General features: G+C 35.7%; 2 protein-coding genes across 2 annotated transcripts; one reads left to right on the forward strand and one right to left on the reverse strand.

The window, feature by feature from the left end:
- Positions 1-230: 230 nt before the first annotated feature.
- Srp19 (signal recognition particle 19) lies at positions 231-9,101 on the forward strand. Its single transcript, XM_067083960.1, has 5 exons — positions 231-386; positions 2,998-3,073; positions 4,587-4,646; positions 7,314-7,429; positions 8,808-9,101. The coding sequence occupies exons 1-5, from the start codon at positions 325-327 to the stop codon at positions 8,935-8,937; spliced, it is 444 nt and encodes a 147-aa protein (XP_066940061.1). The 5' UTR covers positions 231-324; the 3' UTR covers positions 8,938-9,101.
- On the reverse strand, positions 8,935-17,219 carry Spt7. Its single transcript, XM_067083959.1, has 8 exons — positions 17,096-17,219; positions 16,476-16,699; positions 12,223-12,322; positions 11,894-12,009; positions 11,393-11,627; positions 10,916-11,091; positions 10,011-10,181; positions 8,935-9,603 (listed from the first exon to the last, which is right to left on the reverse strand). The coding sequence occupies exons 2-8, from the start codon at positions 16,646-16,648 to the stop codon at positions 9,519-9,521; spliced, it is 1,056 nt and encodes a 351-aa protein (XP_066940060.1). The 5' UTR covers positions 16,649-16,699; positions 17,096-17,219; the 3' UTR covers positions 8,935-9,518.
- Between the last annotated feature and the right edge of the window lie 706 nt (positions 17,220-17,925).

Below are 17,925 nucleotides of genomic sequence, written 5' to 3' on the forward strand. Positions count from 1 at the left end.
GTATTTAATTTTTTCCGTCCCTTTTTGCTTAGCATTTCTCCAAAAATGTTATTTTATTTCATATTCCTGTTTATATGAAACTGATTCCTTACTAAGAAAATGCAGTGCACGTGTGAAGTACCCATTATTTGTTAAAATTATTCAAAAACTTATTTTTCTACTTGAGAGAATCATATGTGAGTTTAAAAAGCATAGTTTTTAGGAAAAGGAAAGGTGAGTGCATTTCAAAGTGTATGTCGCAAGATTTCTGGAAATCACTGTAGAGATCAGGAATCATGTCATCAAAGAATGAAGAAGACTTGACAGCACTGAAAGTAAACAATCATGGCAGCCGCTTTCGCTGGTCCACGTCCCGTCCCAAATAAGTTACCAGATGGCTATGAAAGGTATGCAAACAGTTTTACTTTTTCAGTTATTATATTGATTTAGCCATTATATTCAGTGCTTTTATAACATAAATGGGAAAACAACTGGAAATGAACCTGTTCCATGGTACCCTGGTTAGGTCTACAATAACCTATCCCTAGTCGAGGCTAGGTTGGCCTATACCGTAGTTAGTAGTGATCAGTATGTTGAATTCTTGCCACAGGCTCTTAGGACAGTAGTTCTTGAGGTAATTTTTTTATGTAGAAGTATAGTATAACTGCACGGCTATTTTGGTTATCAAGAATTTACTGTATTTTTTGGTGGTCGACTGTAATTAACCTGTAATTAACCTCAGATCTGATATGTTATTGTATGCTGGCCATCCTGGAATGCTGTCGTGCATGCGCAGTGTTATAGGGGAACTTTTGGTAAAAAGTGGAGTTTCCTTCACCAGGCGGCCCCGTGCTAAGTAGGCTAACACAGCCTACTAGGTTAGGTTAGGGTAGTATAGTTCCTTGTATAATAGGTTTCCTTAGCCAATCCTTGGTAATTCTAAGCCGGCTGTCCGCGGTGAGCTAGGCTATGGCAATTGACGTTTTCCTATGTTATTTTACTTGCTTTACAAGAATTTAAAGTAATATTTTGTCGGCCGGCTGTAACTAAACTGTCATTGACCTTTGAAGACTACGCGGCTTGAATTGCCTAACGTGGGATAGGTCTAAGCCAGCATTCCGCGGCAAGCCTCCCACCCCTCCATAGCTAATACGGCAAAATTGTAACCAGTAAACACCCCTAAAAATACCAACATAACATGCCTTAGAGGTGTTTACTGGTTACAATTTTGCCGTATTAGCTATGGAGGGGGCTGGGGGCTTGCCGCGGAATGCCGGCTTAGACCTACCCTGTGTTAGGTAATTCACGTCGTGCAGTCTTTAAAGGTCAATTACAGTTTAGTTACAACCGGCCGACAAAATATTACTTTAAATTCTTGTAAAGCAAGTAAAATAACATAGAAAAACGCCAATTGCCACAGTCTAGCTCACCGCGGACAGCTGGCTTAGAATTACCCAATCCTTTCTCGAAAATATGGTTCCCATATGCTTTGCATATACGCGGAACCATTCCAGGGTGGCCATCTTAACAACAACATGTCCATTCTGTATCCCTGTGTTTTATCCCACCCAAAACCCTCCATTCCCAAAGGGTCACCGATAGAGATGTGAGGTTGATAATAATTGACTGCCCGTAAACACCACCACCTCTGTCATTAGCAACATTAAAGTGTAGGAAAACTCAATTTCCAAGGTAAGAAGCTGTCTGGAGTTGTATAGTTTTACGAATTTTTGTCACACTGACAGTAATGTATTGGAAATGGCAGTGGTGTGACTAGGCTAATATAACGCCCAAAACGTGGAGCATATTCTAGACTCAGGCAGTGGGCTGAAGCCTAGGTTAGTTTATTTTCCCCGACTGCCATTTTCCTGCTTCATATGGTTGAGCAAATATTAATAATAAGGTAGAGCTTTGGGTAATCGTATAGTTTATGGGCCCAAATTCACTGCATTACGTATAGTCAAGATCAGCACACAGATTTATCAAATATTTATTGAATCATGGAAAATAATGAAAAAATGATCAGTTTAAATGCTTACAGAGGCAGAGATTGTAAAAAACAAAAGGAGTAAAGGAAGAATGTAAATAAGCAAAAACATTCTTAGGAGATGTGGACCCATAGAGTTTTGAGAAAATTGTAAATCGCTGCTTCTGTAAGCTGATAAACTGCTCATTTTTTCAAATTTACCAAAAAGTGGATGCTGAATAGCAAAAGCCCGCGTCAGGTTCCTACCTGGTTCCTGGTTCTTAACCTCTCACTCCACAAACAGTTACAGGCACACTACACTATTTGTGTGAGGTGCAGAGCTTTATTCCCTTTGTTTTTTTACAGTCTTGGCTTCAGTAAGCAGATAAACTGCTCACTTTTTAGCAATTATACTTCTGTTCACAGATGTGTCGAAAGAAGAAATTGAAAATAGGAAAGAAAACTTAAACAAACGCACAAAGGGACAGTGAATTTGGACCTGTAAACTGCACCCAGATATCATTTACTAAAAGGATTTTTGGGGTAAAACTGAAAACTACTACAGCACCCCAGTGTTTTGGTAACTACCAGTTTACATGTTAAATGGGTACCATGTTCGGTACCAACCCCTCAGAGACGAACATAAAAACATAAACAAAAGACGGTAAATGTCATAAAAATTAATAAAAAAAACATGAAAAACCAGCTGTAAATATTCCTTTCGAAGAGTGTTGCGAACCAGGCTGCAGTAGTGGTCTTCAGTTTTACTAATTTTTGACTGAACAGTATTTGTCAAAACCCCTGCACTGGTGTGATGGTGATCTGCAAAATTTTAAAATATGAAATTATGTAACGATATGCATAATCTGTCACCCTAGAGACTGGCATAGAAATTCTATAAGAGAAATGCAGCCTTACCTTGATAGGGTTTAGATATTCAGTACAGTACCTCCTTTCTTTACAGGGAATTAAGGGTTTGTTAATCAAATTAGATTTATGGAGGTAATCGTTCATGTAATTCATGAACCTAATATAATGGAGATTTTTTTCAGATGGGTATGCCTGTATCCAGCCTACCTTAACAAGGATAAGTCACGTGCTGAAGGCCGTAGAATTCCCAAGGAGAAAGTAAGTTTTGTGCTTTTTTGTTAATCTCTTGATAAAAGTCCTTATGAAAAAATATAAAGTTCACCAATATCCTCAAGTTGTTTGCAAAATATGTTTTATGATGGGTTATGCTGATGTCAGAGTCAGTGACAGATGTCAGAGTCAGTGACAGACCAGTTCTAATCCCAGCCCGAGAAGAACTCTAAAAGAGTTCAGAGGTCTGGTTAAACAAATCATTTATAACTAACTAAGACCAGTTCTAAAGTGTTATGATCATTGATGAACTCTCATTTAGAAGTTGTTTCTGTGCTAATGCATCTAGTTGACTAAAATAGTTCATATATAGCAGGGTTTCCTTTTCTGCCATAATGACATTACATAGCTACAATTTCTGTTGTGTTCTGATATTTATATGTTTTCTCTTCTTAACCTGTGTTTTTCACCACATGAATGCACATATGTATCATTTTCCTATTTGTTCATCATTTGCATGGCTAAATATTAGAGTACAGTAGGTTAAAGACCACAGTATACTTTTACATGTCTCTATGGTGATATTTATGAATTTTTGTTCAGACATTAACTATATTGTAGGAGTCAACTGAAGGGCCAATCTCATCGAGTGAGTGAACATGGCTGATGAATTCTTTAGGAATTTGCCAGCCTCAACTTGAATAGCCAGTTGTTGCCTAAAGAGTGCCTCATTATCTGTGCTGTGGTTTGTTATTGAATGATTTTCAGAAAACCTGAAGATATTGATATTATACCATACTGTTTTGTTTCTAACCCCAATTTGTAACAAGCTTAGTTTCTTGGGTGCTTTTACCTTGACATCCCTATGACTAGCATGCGTTTTTTGTGCTTCACAGAATGGGTAGGATAATCGTTTTCAGTTAAGGTGCTAATTTTTCTGCTTTTACCATTGTTAGTTTTATTAAATTGTTCATATAGCTGAGTAATCAAAATCAGAGTTAAGTACAGTAATTGCTGTTGGATGCTGTCCACCTAACAACAGTACATGTATTTAAAACTCAACTGTAAATAAAGTTCCCATTACCATGTTTACAAAATTTCTCATGTTACTTAACAACTAACATATATTATTTGGATGAATAAATGAAACACCAGTGAAGAACAAGAGTATCTTAGGAATTAAAGTTACTAAACACAGGAAGTTATGAGAAAAGGGTGCAGGTGAAGACCCAGACCAAATGGGAGTTCAGGTAGACAGTGCACAAGACAGATGAGTGGAAAGACTTCACTTCAATTATAACCCCACAAAGGAAGAGGCTGACATAAAAACATTAATAACAACAATGATTATTTCTTAATTAAATTACAGTGAGCCTTTTTCTTTTACACAGATTATTTGTATATAAGCCCTGCCAAAAAAAACTTGAGTTGGAGGTAAAATATTCAAAATGGCTAAATACATTGTGTAAGGACTGAAAGAGTTTTGTGTATACTTTAAATTAAGAATATTTCAGATAATAACTATTATATGAAATGCATTGTAATGTATTCTTTGTTGCAGGCTGTGTCCTCTCCAACTATAAAAGAAATGATGGATGTTATCTCCACCACTGGACTTCAGGTAATTACAAATTTCATTTGAAACCATAATAAATTTCTTGCAAAACTTCACTGCATTTTTTTTATAAAGTTATATGATGAAATATGTTCTTTAGCATTGTTACATGTTACAGTTTATTAACCTTATTACATCCTTACACATAAACTAATTGTTTATTATAACTTATGGCACTCATTTTTATAATGCAAATTTGGTAGTTATGTTCTGTCAAAATTGATCCCAACAGTGGCTATCAATTACATAATGTTAATAAGACCATTTCACCAAAAGTATCCCTTCTTTTTTACTCATACCCTACAGTAATGAAAAATTCTAGTTACTGGATGTGAGACAACCAAGGATAGCAATAGTAAAATCATAATGGACTTATCAAAAAATGCTTCCTTATCAGCTTTCCTTTTTAAGTGTACATTTTTTATTAACTAATTTTTTTATATTATTCTATAAGGGAAATCATTTCATTTTGACTTGCTGATTGTGAAACACTAAAAATTTTTGTACTTTGCATTACTACTGTAAAATAAGGTAGTCGTTATTGTGTCAGATTTGTCTTTTCCTCCAAAGTGTAATGTGGCTTTTGAAAAAACTATTTTATATAAGTAACTTACCAAGTAATTACATAGCCTATAGTTTCAACTTGCACTGCAGCTAAAATTTTGAAATTCGCGGTAGCAGTTCTTTTGTTTTGTAGGTAACTAGCCGCACCCACTTTTGGGAAAGAAAGGAACAACTCAGCAAAGAGCTTCAATTTGTTTCTGCCAGCTTACGACGAAGGTTGTGAGCATTCAGCTGATTTTGAATTCATGTACTTTTCTGGTTGAAGGTTTAATGCCAATTGGTGAAGTATATTTACTGTATTGTAGCCGTCAGCAATTTTTTCAAGATTGAGACTTTTGGTTAGTCAACTTGTTTCTTAACTATGTCTGACTCAAGTGCAATGGCATCTTGTCTTCTCAGACAACTATAACAGAAATAGTGGCTTTTCTGCTATTTCTGAGGACCTTCAGAAACTCGTCCTCTTCTACTATTAAAGGTTACAGGGCCATGCTAAGCCCTGTTTTCAGACATAGGAGTCTGGACGTATCCTCAAACTTGGACCTATCCGATCTTATTAGATCGTTTAACACCTGCAAGCAGAAGAAAGCAGAGCTAATATCGGGAATTTAGATGGGGCCCTAAAATGGCTCTGCGGCCCTCTTTTCGAACCCCTTAGTTCTATGTCCTTAAGGAATCTTACTAAGAAGACCCTGTTCCTGTTAGTACCCTTACCAACTGCAAAGAGGGTCAGCGAAATTCATACTATTGATAGAAGGATCAGGTTCTCTCGAGGGGATGCAGTCTGCTCCTATACCCTTGGTTTCCTAGCGAAGAACGAGACTCCATCCAAACCTTGGCCTCGTTCTTTTAGCATTAAAAGTTTAGAGATTTTGGGTTCGGAAGGTAAAGAGAGAGTGCTTGTCCAGTGAGGGCTTTAAAATATTATCTGCCTAGGACTTAGGAGATACAAGGACCTTCCAGTACCCTGTGGTGTTCAGTCAAAGACCCCTCTCGACCCCTTACGAAAGAATGCCCTATCTTTCTTCTTAAGAGACCTCATTTGTGAAGCACATTCTCAGATTGGAGAAGACCTCCTACCTGCTTTTAAAGTTAGAGCTCACAAAATCAGGGCTGTAGCAACATCATTAGTTTTTAAGCACAACCTCTCTCTCTCTCTCTTCCATTCTCCAAGCAGCATGCTGGAAATGCAAGTCGATTTTTGCATCCCATTACTTACACTTACATCCCATTACACAGTTTTCAACAGTTGCAGTACCTTCAGTCCTTTATTGGTGGGCTAGCATGGTGTTGGGGGAAGAAGTGTAGGAAGCATCCCTTCATCCTTATTCTCTTCACCTTGACGTAGGGTGTTGAGTCTTAGGGGATCCTGGGAGTACCGTGTACCTGAATACCCACCAGTTTTTAGTGGAGGGGTGGTGGTTTTTTAATTATCCAGTGTAGGTAACAGTGTTGTTTGTCTGGTGGTTTTTTGTGATGGTACTGCACCCAGTAGCAGGCACTCCTGGCTATACCACCACATCGCTACGGGCTAAGATGAGCACCAACCAGAGGCAGTATCTTCCTGCAGTAGCTCTCTTACCAGGTGAGGAAACAACAAGCATTGTATCAGTGCTAGGAATTTTTTCCATTCTCAAATTCATTACTTATACTAATGTTTTGGGGTAGAATATTCCATGTATCCCACCTCCTGTCAATGTGGGAATCAGCTATGTAATTAATTGGTAAGTTACTTATATAAAAGTGACATTTTTATGGTAAAATAAAATTTCATATATACTTCCCAAGTAATTACAGAATGGGAGCCCTCCCTCCTCCCCTCACATGGACATAAGGGCACAAACAAATTGAAGTTCTTTGCCGAGTTGTTCCTCTCTCTTTCCCGAAAGTGGGCGGGGCTAGTTACCTACACAAAAGAAAAGAATCACTACTGTGAATTTCAAAATTTAGCTGCCATGTGAGTTGAAGCTATAGACTGTAATTACTTGGTAAGTATTTACAAAACTTTATCATAAAAATGTCATTGCATATTTCACATTTTTTATATTGTAGTTAATGCAGATGTCAGAATGAACACTAATCATCATATATGCACATTTTTTCCCCCCCAAGATGCTTGGTGAAAGGAAAATATATTGTCGCGAAAAGAGCAAGGAGGCGCCATATTGGGGAAGAGTGCGAGTACAGTTGAAGAATCAAAATGGAGAACCTGTGAATCCCAAATTTCAGTAAGCTGAGCTTCGCATGTGTTCATTTGATGATAAATTTTATAATTTAATTTACTTTAAGATAATATATTTTATCATTATCCCTGACGAACATGCAAAAAATTATCCTGTTTTGTGGGTATTATAATACTTACTGTAAATTTCTTTAAAACTACAAACCCAATAATTTACAGTAACTTAAATCTGCATTAGAACAGTCATGAGACACACACACAGAGTGGAAGAGTTTGGGTTCCACCTGTCTTTAGCATGCATTCAGGCCCCTCAGCTCCTCAACTGGTAGAACTGATCATTTCTGCATGACTGGTGTCTGTAGCACCTGAATCATGCTCCCCAGAATTTTTTGCATATCACACTTCATATTGCCTTTACTCTGGTAGTTACATTACTGTATTACCTGACTTCACTTTGCTATTATTTCATTTCCCTCAGCCTAGTATAAGGATGTTCCCTATTTTTTCTTAACTATTGTGTTGACAAATGATTCATTCTTTTTGTACATCTAACAACGTATGAAACATGCTTCTTTGTTGTAGGCAAAACTCAGAATCTCAACTGTCTTAAGTAAATCAGATACTTTACAGACTATCATTCACTGGCTAACTTTCCAAACATCAGTATGTTTGTGCTTTGAGGCCATTTTAAGGGATTCTGTGCAAAGATGATAAAGATCACAAGGCATATGAATATTGCAAGGCAAAAATCAATACATTTGTTCAGAGAAGACTGAGCAGTCAGAGGCCTGAGCTGCAGTGCAATAGAATAGGTTATAAGTTATGTTATTGAGGATTTTTCCATTTGTGTATAACTGAGTTATTGATGATTTTTCCATTTGTGTATAACTGAATTTGCACATAGAGTTATCACAGCAGCCTTCTTTCCATTTAATATCTAAGTGCTGTACAGAATATGTCATATTCTACAATAGCCCAAGTATAAGGTGGTATCTGTAGTGTTACAGTATATGTAAGAACATTTATTAATTATTGTTTATGAAATTACTGTTGAAGGCACTGCTTACCATTTACTTTGTGTGGTATGTCATTCCCTTTGGTCTGTTTTTCACTTGCCTGTCCAACTTCTTCAACTTTACCTTGCATCCATTTCCAGTTAAATTCATGTATAATTTCAGCTTAATTTCCTTAATTTTTCTTGTAAACAAAGCTTTTTTTAATCCTGTTAAGAAAAAAAATAGTACAAAAAAAGCAAGTACTGTATATACTGTACTGCACATGTAATTTCTTAGTGCTTTTTACTTTCCCGAGTATTTTCATTACATTAGAATCAGATACTGTTTACTGTAATTTTATTTCATACTAGTATGAATGACTGAATAGATGACAGCATTTTTGTATACAAAACTTGTCTGTACTTTCAGAACTCGGGAGGACCTCATGGTATATACTGCAGAAAAAATACCCCAACTGAAAAGTAGAACTAATCCTAAACACGGTCAAGATGTTCAACAACAACAAGGAAAACAAGGTAAAGGAAAGAAGAAGAAGTAACTCTGAGTTAGAAATATTTATTTCAAACCTTTTCTCTTGCATAATTTGTTTGTTTGTTGGGTAAATCAATTTAAAAGATTTTTAACATCATGAGATACATTTATAACGTATAAAAAATATTGTTTTATGAAACATGTAGGTCCAGAAAATAAAGGCCTGAAAAACTCTGTGTTTTATTAGCAAGATTGTGTATGGGAAAAATTGTCGTTTTCATTTATTATGTTAAATGAAAAACTTTAATAACCTGTAGGTTTAAATTTCAGCAAAAACTTCATTTTGTTACAAGTATTTTTCCTTTAAAGAAATGTCTTTGGTACCTTTGTAAATAAACTACTCTTAAAAGAAAAATAAATGCCATTTCACAAACAGTTTACCAATTCCTCTGTGAAAAGAAGAACATAAATACTTGAGTTATTTTTGAGATGAAAATGAAGGTATGGAACATAGTTTTGACCTGAAGTACTCTTTTTATCTGCAGTAATGAACACTTAAGGTAACATTAAAAAGTGGATTCCACAGCTTTTGATCACAAGGTACAACATTTAAATACAAACCAGTCCTGATGAAATGTGAAATACTTTCTATCGTGGAGTGAGAGGATAAGGCTGATACTGGTGTGTAGTAACAGGTGAATTTTGCACCACATCCTCACCATCAGCTCCAACCCTGTTGAAAGTTGTTTGGTAAAATAACCAATGACTAGATATAATATGTTTGGAATCTTTCATTAGATTATTAACTTGTAAATAGTATCATTGATGAAACTATGATCAACTTTTAAATAAATACACAGTACTTCTCATATGCCACTTTCAAATACAGTGCAGTACTCTAAAATTACAGTGTTGATACACTGGTATGCTTTACCCATTATATGTAACTTACTCAGTTTTCTCTGTGCTCAGCTGTTACCATAAAATACACTTTATTTCGAAATTTAAAATCGCTTGTATGTTAAAGAGATCGTCTTTCAAAATGTTATTCTATAATTCATACTGTAAAACACACTAACATCATACTGTACAGTACGTATAAAGAAGTTATATCATAATACAAAGAGTATACAGACTTACTGACTAAGCACTGAGAATGGATGTAAGGAAAGCTCTGGATCTAGACTAGAAGTACTTTTAATGGATGGGACAGAAGCATCATCCAACCCTGGTTGCGAAACTCCTGACAAACCAAGGTGCTGACTTGCCGATTCTTCAAGCCACCAGTCACTTGTACTTTCTCGTCTTGAACTGGAATTAAGGCAAGTGAATATGAACCTGACATTATTTAAGCCAACATAACACTGTTTCCCAAAGACCTTTCCCTATCATCCCAGAACATTAGATACCATTTGACAAAAAGGCTAGGGCCTCTACTCAGTTACCAGGTAGCTTCATTCTTCTGCTTCACCAATCAATGGAGTCCATTGGTGGACACTGGGACATACTACATGGAATCACATGAACACAATCTCCTACATAGTTCTCTACATACTCTCTTCTTTCCAGGGCCCTGTTTGTACTATACCTCTCCATTTGCTATCAAAAGAAATACCAGCAAGACCTTTTTCAAAACCTGTAGAAATTATTGTACTTTCTCAGGGTAACAGGCAATTCCACAATTGCTAACAGGTTGATGATGAAAGAAACTAAAGTTGGTAATTACCATATAGCTGCCAAAGTCCAATCAAGATTTATAGCAAAGACAGTGGTAGGTAAAGTAGTTTGGATTGACAAACTAATTAATACATTTGACAGCAATATTCAACACTGTAAGCCAACTACTTACTTCCATCAATCACCACTTAACTCTGACTGATGTGTCAATTAACATAAAAACTGAACTAGCTTGTATAATTCTAATGCATGCAGCCTCCATTACTTTGGTGAACTCTTAAAATCTCACATCATAACACATTACAGTATTAAGCAATTTAAAACCACAATGTACTAGGCTTGAATGAGATAAACAGAAAAATATTTACCCAGGTGTTGACACACTTGTTTCTCTAGTTATCAGCAAATTTTGGTACTGATTGTAGAGTTGTGCACTCTCCAGTCTCACCCTTGCATGGTATTGAAGGACACGCTCACGATACATTTTGTGTAGCTCAGTCATGCTGCCTAATCCTACATCGTGTAAGGTCTGTTCTACAACATCCTGAGGAAAGATTAAAATGAAAAGACACTACACTGTTTGTGGAATCTATCAAACTACAATATACTATTTACTGCAAAAGAGGAAGTTGGCCATACTACCCTTCCATTAAAAAGTAGCTGCTATTTTCCTAGATTTCAAAATACCATACCTACCTCCAATATGAACTACATGTACTGTAATCATACAAAAAAGTTGAACTCTATTTCCAAGTTATTGTAGAATACAAATGAATATACTGTAATCCTTGTTTAACTCAAATTTACTAAACTTAAATACTGTACAATATAAAAAAATTACTCACATGAAATGGACATCTGTCTGTAAGAAGTAAGTTGTCTGTGTTTGCTCGTAAGGCAGATGTCAGTTTTAAACAAAATTCATGAGTAATGTCCGTCAGTAACCGAAGCACACTTTCAGTGGTATCTGTAAAACCAGTGTGAGCACATACTGTTGCCACTGCTTTCCTCAGAATTAGACGAGCTGTTGTCCCTTCCACCTCTGGTAATTGTGGCTGATTCTTTCCGCTTGTAAATGGACTGTACAAAAACATGTAACTTATAATCAGTACATAACTACAAGTACCATTATCTTTCAAATTTCTGTCTATATGAAAATATTTATAAAATAATCTAAACTTTCATGCATGGAAAAAGTTGAGATTCTAATGGAAAAATTACATAAAAATGAAAAGGTACATCATCAAGATTTCCATCTTGAAACATAAAATTGTTTTTAAATAAAAAGTCTGTCTCAGACTATAGTATAATTATGTTTTCATTTACACAAATAAAGGTTTTCATACGTGCGTTCAGGTGGTATGAAGTTCAGAAAGTTAGGTTTCATTGTTTTGTGTTCAAATACTGGACCTTCTGGAGGAGGGGGGCATGAAGGCAAACTGCCACCATCCATGCCAGAACTCTGAAACAACCGCAAGCAGAATTTCTTCTAAGGCTCTTAATTTTGTTGCCAAAACGAAACATCTCACCAATATTAGTTTTCATTTTGCACAAGTTTGCTCCTCCCAAAAGAATATTTTTACCTAATATGTGAGTACCGTGTGCTGCTTAATCTATTTCCATGAGTCATTAAATATTTTCCACATTAAGTAACAATAAAAATCATGGTTTTTACCTGTGCTCTGATTATCAACTGCCCAACTTGTCTCTGATACTGAAGAAGTCGAATTGTTTGCAGCACAAGGGGGTCACTTTGGCAGAACTTAGCTGGTAATCTACCAAAATTGACAAATGCAAAATACCGTGTTATGGAATTAACTTTCTGTAAAAAATATCCTATCACACTATGGTGCAAATACTTTAATACAATCCTATGCATTGTACCATTCATAGACAAACAAACTGGGAGTCACAACTCACTAAGTCATGCAACAACAATAAAAAAAAAGTAAAACATACGCCGAAATTTCTTTGGTGCAGTTGAGTTTTCTGTACAACATAGCCTATAATCAAGGCCGCCAAAAATAGATCTATCTTTCGGTGGTCTTGGTATAATGCTGTGTGAGCTGCGGCCCATGAAACTTTAACTACGGCCCAGTGGTGGCCTGTCCTATACTGTTGCCAGAGGCACGATTATGGCTATATTTAACCTTAAATAAAACAAAAACTGCTGAGGCTAGAGAGCTGCAATTTGGTATGTTTGATGATTGGAGGGTGGATGATCAACATCCCCATTTGCAGCTCTCTACCCTCAGTAGTTTTTAAAATCTGAGGACGGACAGACAAAGCTGGCACAACATTTTTCTTTTACAGAAAACTAAAACTGAAAAATTAATATACCAGCACTAATACAACTTAATTTGTAAAAAAGAATTGCATAAGGGCTAGCAAAAGAATGAAGGCTCCTAGTTGTTTATTCACTCACTTCTGGTACACAGCCTAGCTGGAGCTTCCTTGCCCCATACTCTTTACCAGTGTATGAGAAAGATCTTTTTCATGCTATAACTTTATCACTCTATGAGTGAATCATACTCTTTTTCTGCATATGGCTTCAGAACTCCTCAAATATATGAATCCAGAACTCCTCAAATATATGAATCTTTAATACAAGTCCAATATAGTGCAGTAAACTCAATTTTCTGTGACAGTTCAATCTCAATGCCTCAGGATATTTGAAAAACAGTGATAATCATGAAACCTACAAAAAATTCCATACATTAATATATAATATTGTCCATTTTTTATAGAGCAAACACACATTTAACACGCATTTTTACATTTGATAACCACAAATGAGTTTGTAATTGATATAGTAAAAAAATTCTTAAAGACAATATGAGTGACTCACATGGGAGACTTACTTGTTCACCTGAAGCAAAAGCTTTAATAAACAAATAAGCCACACAATTGCATTATATCATTCACTTAATTTAATATGCTCTTGAACTGGTTGGTAGTCTATTCCAAAATGAGGTTATCTTTAAGTAGGAAAGTTCATTAGTAGTTGGTACTGAACCTTTTGAGTTCCCATTTCCATCTATCTAATCCAGTCTGGTTACTAATTAAGGTAAATACAGTAGATTCCTTTAGTTTATATTATTTATAATTGTTGAGTATCTTCAGCATTTCTTCTTACTGACCTCTTAATCACCACTCTTCTACAGCCTTCTTTCATATTCAATATCCAAGGTGTCTGACTGATGGTATAAGTTTAGTTGCTCTTACCTGTACTGCTTATAATCTTTCTATACCCTTCTTCTAAGCTGAGTGCATTGCATATGGTTAGCATTGTCTCTATTTTCTTAGTAGGGGTGTAGCAAATTGACGTTTAATGCACTCTAGTATTTTCTTGGCTCTCTTTTCAACTTCTATACATTATTTCGAGGGTAGTAGGTCACTAGTGTAAGGCTTCCTAGATCTTTCTCTTGATTACAACTCTCTGGCCATTCTTGGTTTTATGACCTATGTGACCCCGTTTAGGGATGGTGCTGTCAGTGCATCTCATGCAGTGCACTGTAGGCATTACTTACAATTCTTTGCAGTGTCCCTTCAGCCCCTAGCTGCAAACCCTTTTCATTCCTTTTACTGTAGCCCCATTCATATTCTCTTTCCTATATCTTACTGTCCAACCTCTCCTAACAAATGATTTACAGTTTTCCTCTTGTTACACCTCTCACACCTTTTTACTGTCAATTTCCATTTCAGTGCTGAATGACCTCATAAATGGCACCTGCCATTTTACTGACCACTCCTTATTTTCTTTAAATCTTCTTACAACTGTTTTATTATATCTTATCAGGATTGAAGTAAAGGATAAGCTTTTAGTTCCCTGATCCATCCTTAGCACCTTTCTTGCATACTTTTCATTGCACCATGAAAGCTTTATAAATGTCACAAATGTGGAGCAATTTTTTTCTTTTGCATTTTGTCTATTTCCATCTTCCTCTTACCAGCTCACAGCTCAGTTCCTAGGTATTTTATTGGGGCATTAGGTATTTCTGAGGTGTCTTCCTCAGAAATTTAACAAGTCTGCCATACCTGCACCTCAACTAACAGTAGTGTTTTTATACTACGGAGTTAGTCCTACTTTCATGTCCTAATACTGCCTTACTAATTAATTTGTCTACCTGCACTTTTCTTATTAACCATTACTGCTTCCTGTAATCAATGCAACTTTTAACATTTTATAAGGTTTCTCTCTGTCCCGGATGCTTTAGCAATATCAATACCGAACCATCTTGGGTGTTGATACCATTTTCTTAAGAACTGTTCTTATTTGTTTGATTTGTAAATGGGTGAATTAATGATAAGACAGGGCTTGGGGATTACCCATGCTATTAGCAGAAATGAGAATTCATGTCTCTGCTTGTTTTATTATTAGTGGTTGTTTGGGAAAATACCACTTACATAATGAGTTTGTACTGCTAGTGGCTACTCAAGTTTCTACATAACCAATCAGTGCACCTAATTTGAAAACTTAAATATCTTGCCTGAAAATACTGCTCAATTCTCCTTTTTTATTTTTCAAGCTGTCCATTACCTTTCAAAATAATACAGCTTTACAGATAATTCAATTATGAACACATCATTAAAAAGTCCTGAAATACTATCACTGAACAACATAATTCAAAATTAAGGAAAAAAATTTAAGCAAACAATTTTTCATCTTTACAAATAAGTGGTCTTTTACACCAACTAGAATGGCCACCTCTTGAAGATATAGTAGCATATGTAAAGAATCATAAAAATGAGAAAATATCAGTGTGCTGTATGGTAGCATATGCAATACAGTACACATGTAAAGAATCATAAAGATGAGAAAATATCAGTGTGCTGTTTAGTTATTATTAGGAGGTAATTTATCAAGGCTGCTGAATTCAGATTCTCATAGGGTTCACCTGAAGGAATTCTTTTTTAAGTAAGCAATAAAAATCAAAACATGGATGAAAATCAAAAGGCAAAAAATAGTGCAAGTGGGTGTTAACGGGATAAACTGCAATGGAGCTTCAGTGCCTCCTATAGTGTCTAACAAGGCACACTACAACTAAGAACCCTAACATGATTTTGATACTATGATCAATATCAACATAATTTAGAATTATGTTGATCAATGATAGTATTTCAAGGCTTTCTTCAGCATCAAACTGAAATCTTAAATTTAATTTCCAAGTGTTCGCTTTTTATAGCTGGTAGCAAGATGAATAATGCAAAGTCTTTTCAAGATATGCCTGTGTACTTAGCAAACCTACTTTTAAGCAATATATAACATATCTGGTAAATTCGTTTTAATCTTTATACATATTCTAAATACAAATTCATTTAAAAAAGAGCATAGCCCTTACCCAAGATTTCAAGATTATACATAAGTCCAGTATCATTTGTATTGCAATATTTGGACATGAATAATAGTACAATCTGCCAATGATTTAGTCAATTTGAGATTATAGTTTTAAGAATAATAATATTTGATGTCATGGTATGACAGGGAGAGACAAGATGCAATAAGGGAAATTACAGATGATCCTTATAATGATGAGGTAAGATAGAAGGGAAGATGATGATGAAACCTGGATATATCTTTTGCACCATCCCAAAGAGAGTAGCACTTGATAGTGTACGCTGGCCTACTCTGGGTACCATTAAAGTTGTAAGATGATGAAGAGGATGAGAACTATGAGACAAAAGGCTGGAAGTAAGTGGAAATTTACGAAAGTAAATCACAAGAGAGACATGAGTGTCAAAATTTTATAAAGGCCATTTGCACTGCGTCAAGTTGGGGGAAGCAATGTGTAGTGTAAGAAAATCTTTGGAATTACACAATAAAGAAGTATGTAAGTTGTGATATTCCAGTAAATGCAAAGGATTTGAAGAAAATTATGATAACACCCGTGCTCATCTAAATGGAGCACCGTAAACATCAAGACTTACATTTGAAAAGAAGGTGTCTCTTCTGGAGATGGCTGGTGAAGCATTGGGGTCGTTGGATGAGGTGGAAGTGGAGTAAGTAAATCCTCCATATCAGAGGGACTAAGGCTCCAGTCATCATTTCCACTACTTTGGGAATCTTGAAATTCACCCCAGTGGCTTCCTGCACAACTCATCTCAAACAGAGCTTTAAGCTGTATATAGTACTGCAAAATACAATAAGGGGCCTGGAAGGATATAAATTCTTATGTGCAATGTCCAGAACTATAATTTTAATTTATTACAGCTTTAAAACAATAGTAACCTATGTAAACCCTGCTAGGATTTAAAGTATCATAGTATTAAGCTACATGAAAAACTGTTTCACATATTTAGCTAAAATTCAAATATCAAAATATAACCGAATAATCTTGAAAAACCAGGGGAATGAGGTTACCTAAGAGACATCAAGAATTTGTTACCTAGGCCTAGCCTACTTAATCTTATCCTTGCATAGCCTAACCTATGCATGCTTAACTAAACTGAGGATTTTCTGCCCATATCCCCCCCAAATAGTGACAGCCCCAGCGTATATAGTATTTCCACAGTATGAACTAAACCTGAAAATAAGTAGACAACGTTACCCTGGCCGAAGCTGCGCTTGTCTTGTGCAAACTTTACAATGGTAGTATTATTATAATGTATTCTATAGAACGGCCCCCGAACTCATTCTCGGTTGTTACCGTGTTTGTTCACGTGAAGTTTCGTGTAGGTACTCTTTATTTCTTTGTTGTAATTTCTTGCCTGGTTTCATTTTCCTCTTTAAAAATCTATGAAAAGTTAAATATTATTTATAAATCTGTCTTTATGTTTTAAGTACAATTGCTGATGCATGAAAATAAATCTGCTCCAAATAGAGTAGGAGTCTAAATTATCATTTACTTCTTCACATTGCCAACGTTCTTGTTTTTTCACGTTACAATCGTTTCTTGTCGTCAAGTTCTAATGCTGTAAGTCTAACTTTACTTGCCATTGTGTTATCATGAGTTTTATGCTCCTTTTGTATTTCCTAAAGGTAATCATGGATGATTTCTTTTATTTCTCTTGTATTTTTTCCAACGGTTCATAATTTTCTATGGTTGTTTTTCTTTAAGCTTCTCAATCTTGTTTTGACATAATTGGCCTGATCCTTTCATTGCCTCATTAATGTGCATATTCCAAGGTTTTCTTTTGCTTTTATACTGATCCATGTTCATTCCATAAAGTAAACTATTCCTGTTGCTGTTGTGAGTATGCCTCAGAATAGGCAAGCAGCATATCTTGGATATAACAGGATTTGGCTAATGCAGAAGCCATGGACACCGTCGAGTCGAGATTAAAAGGACTGACCTAGCTCCTTGTTCTTCACACTGGTAAGGTCAAATCAAGGCCAACAGAATTTAAATTCTGTTGGCCTTGGGTCAAATACTGACTG

This window comes from Macrobrachium rosenbergii, chromosome 41, assembly GCF_040412425.1.
Source record: "Macrobrachium rosenbergii isolate ZJJX-2024 chromosome 41, ASM4041242v1, whole genome shotgun sequence".
Taxonomy (NCBI): domain Eukaryota; kingdom Metazoa; phylum Arthropoda; class Malacostraca; order Decapoda; family Palaemonidae; genus Macrobrachium; species Macrobrachium rosenbergii.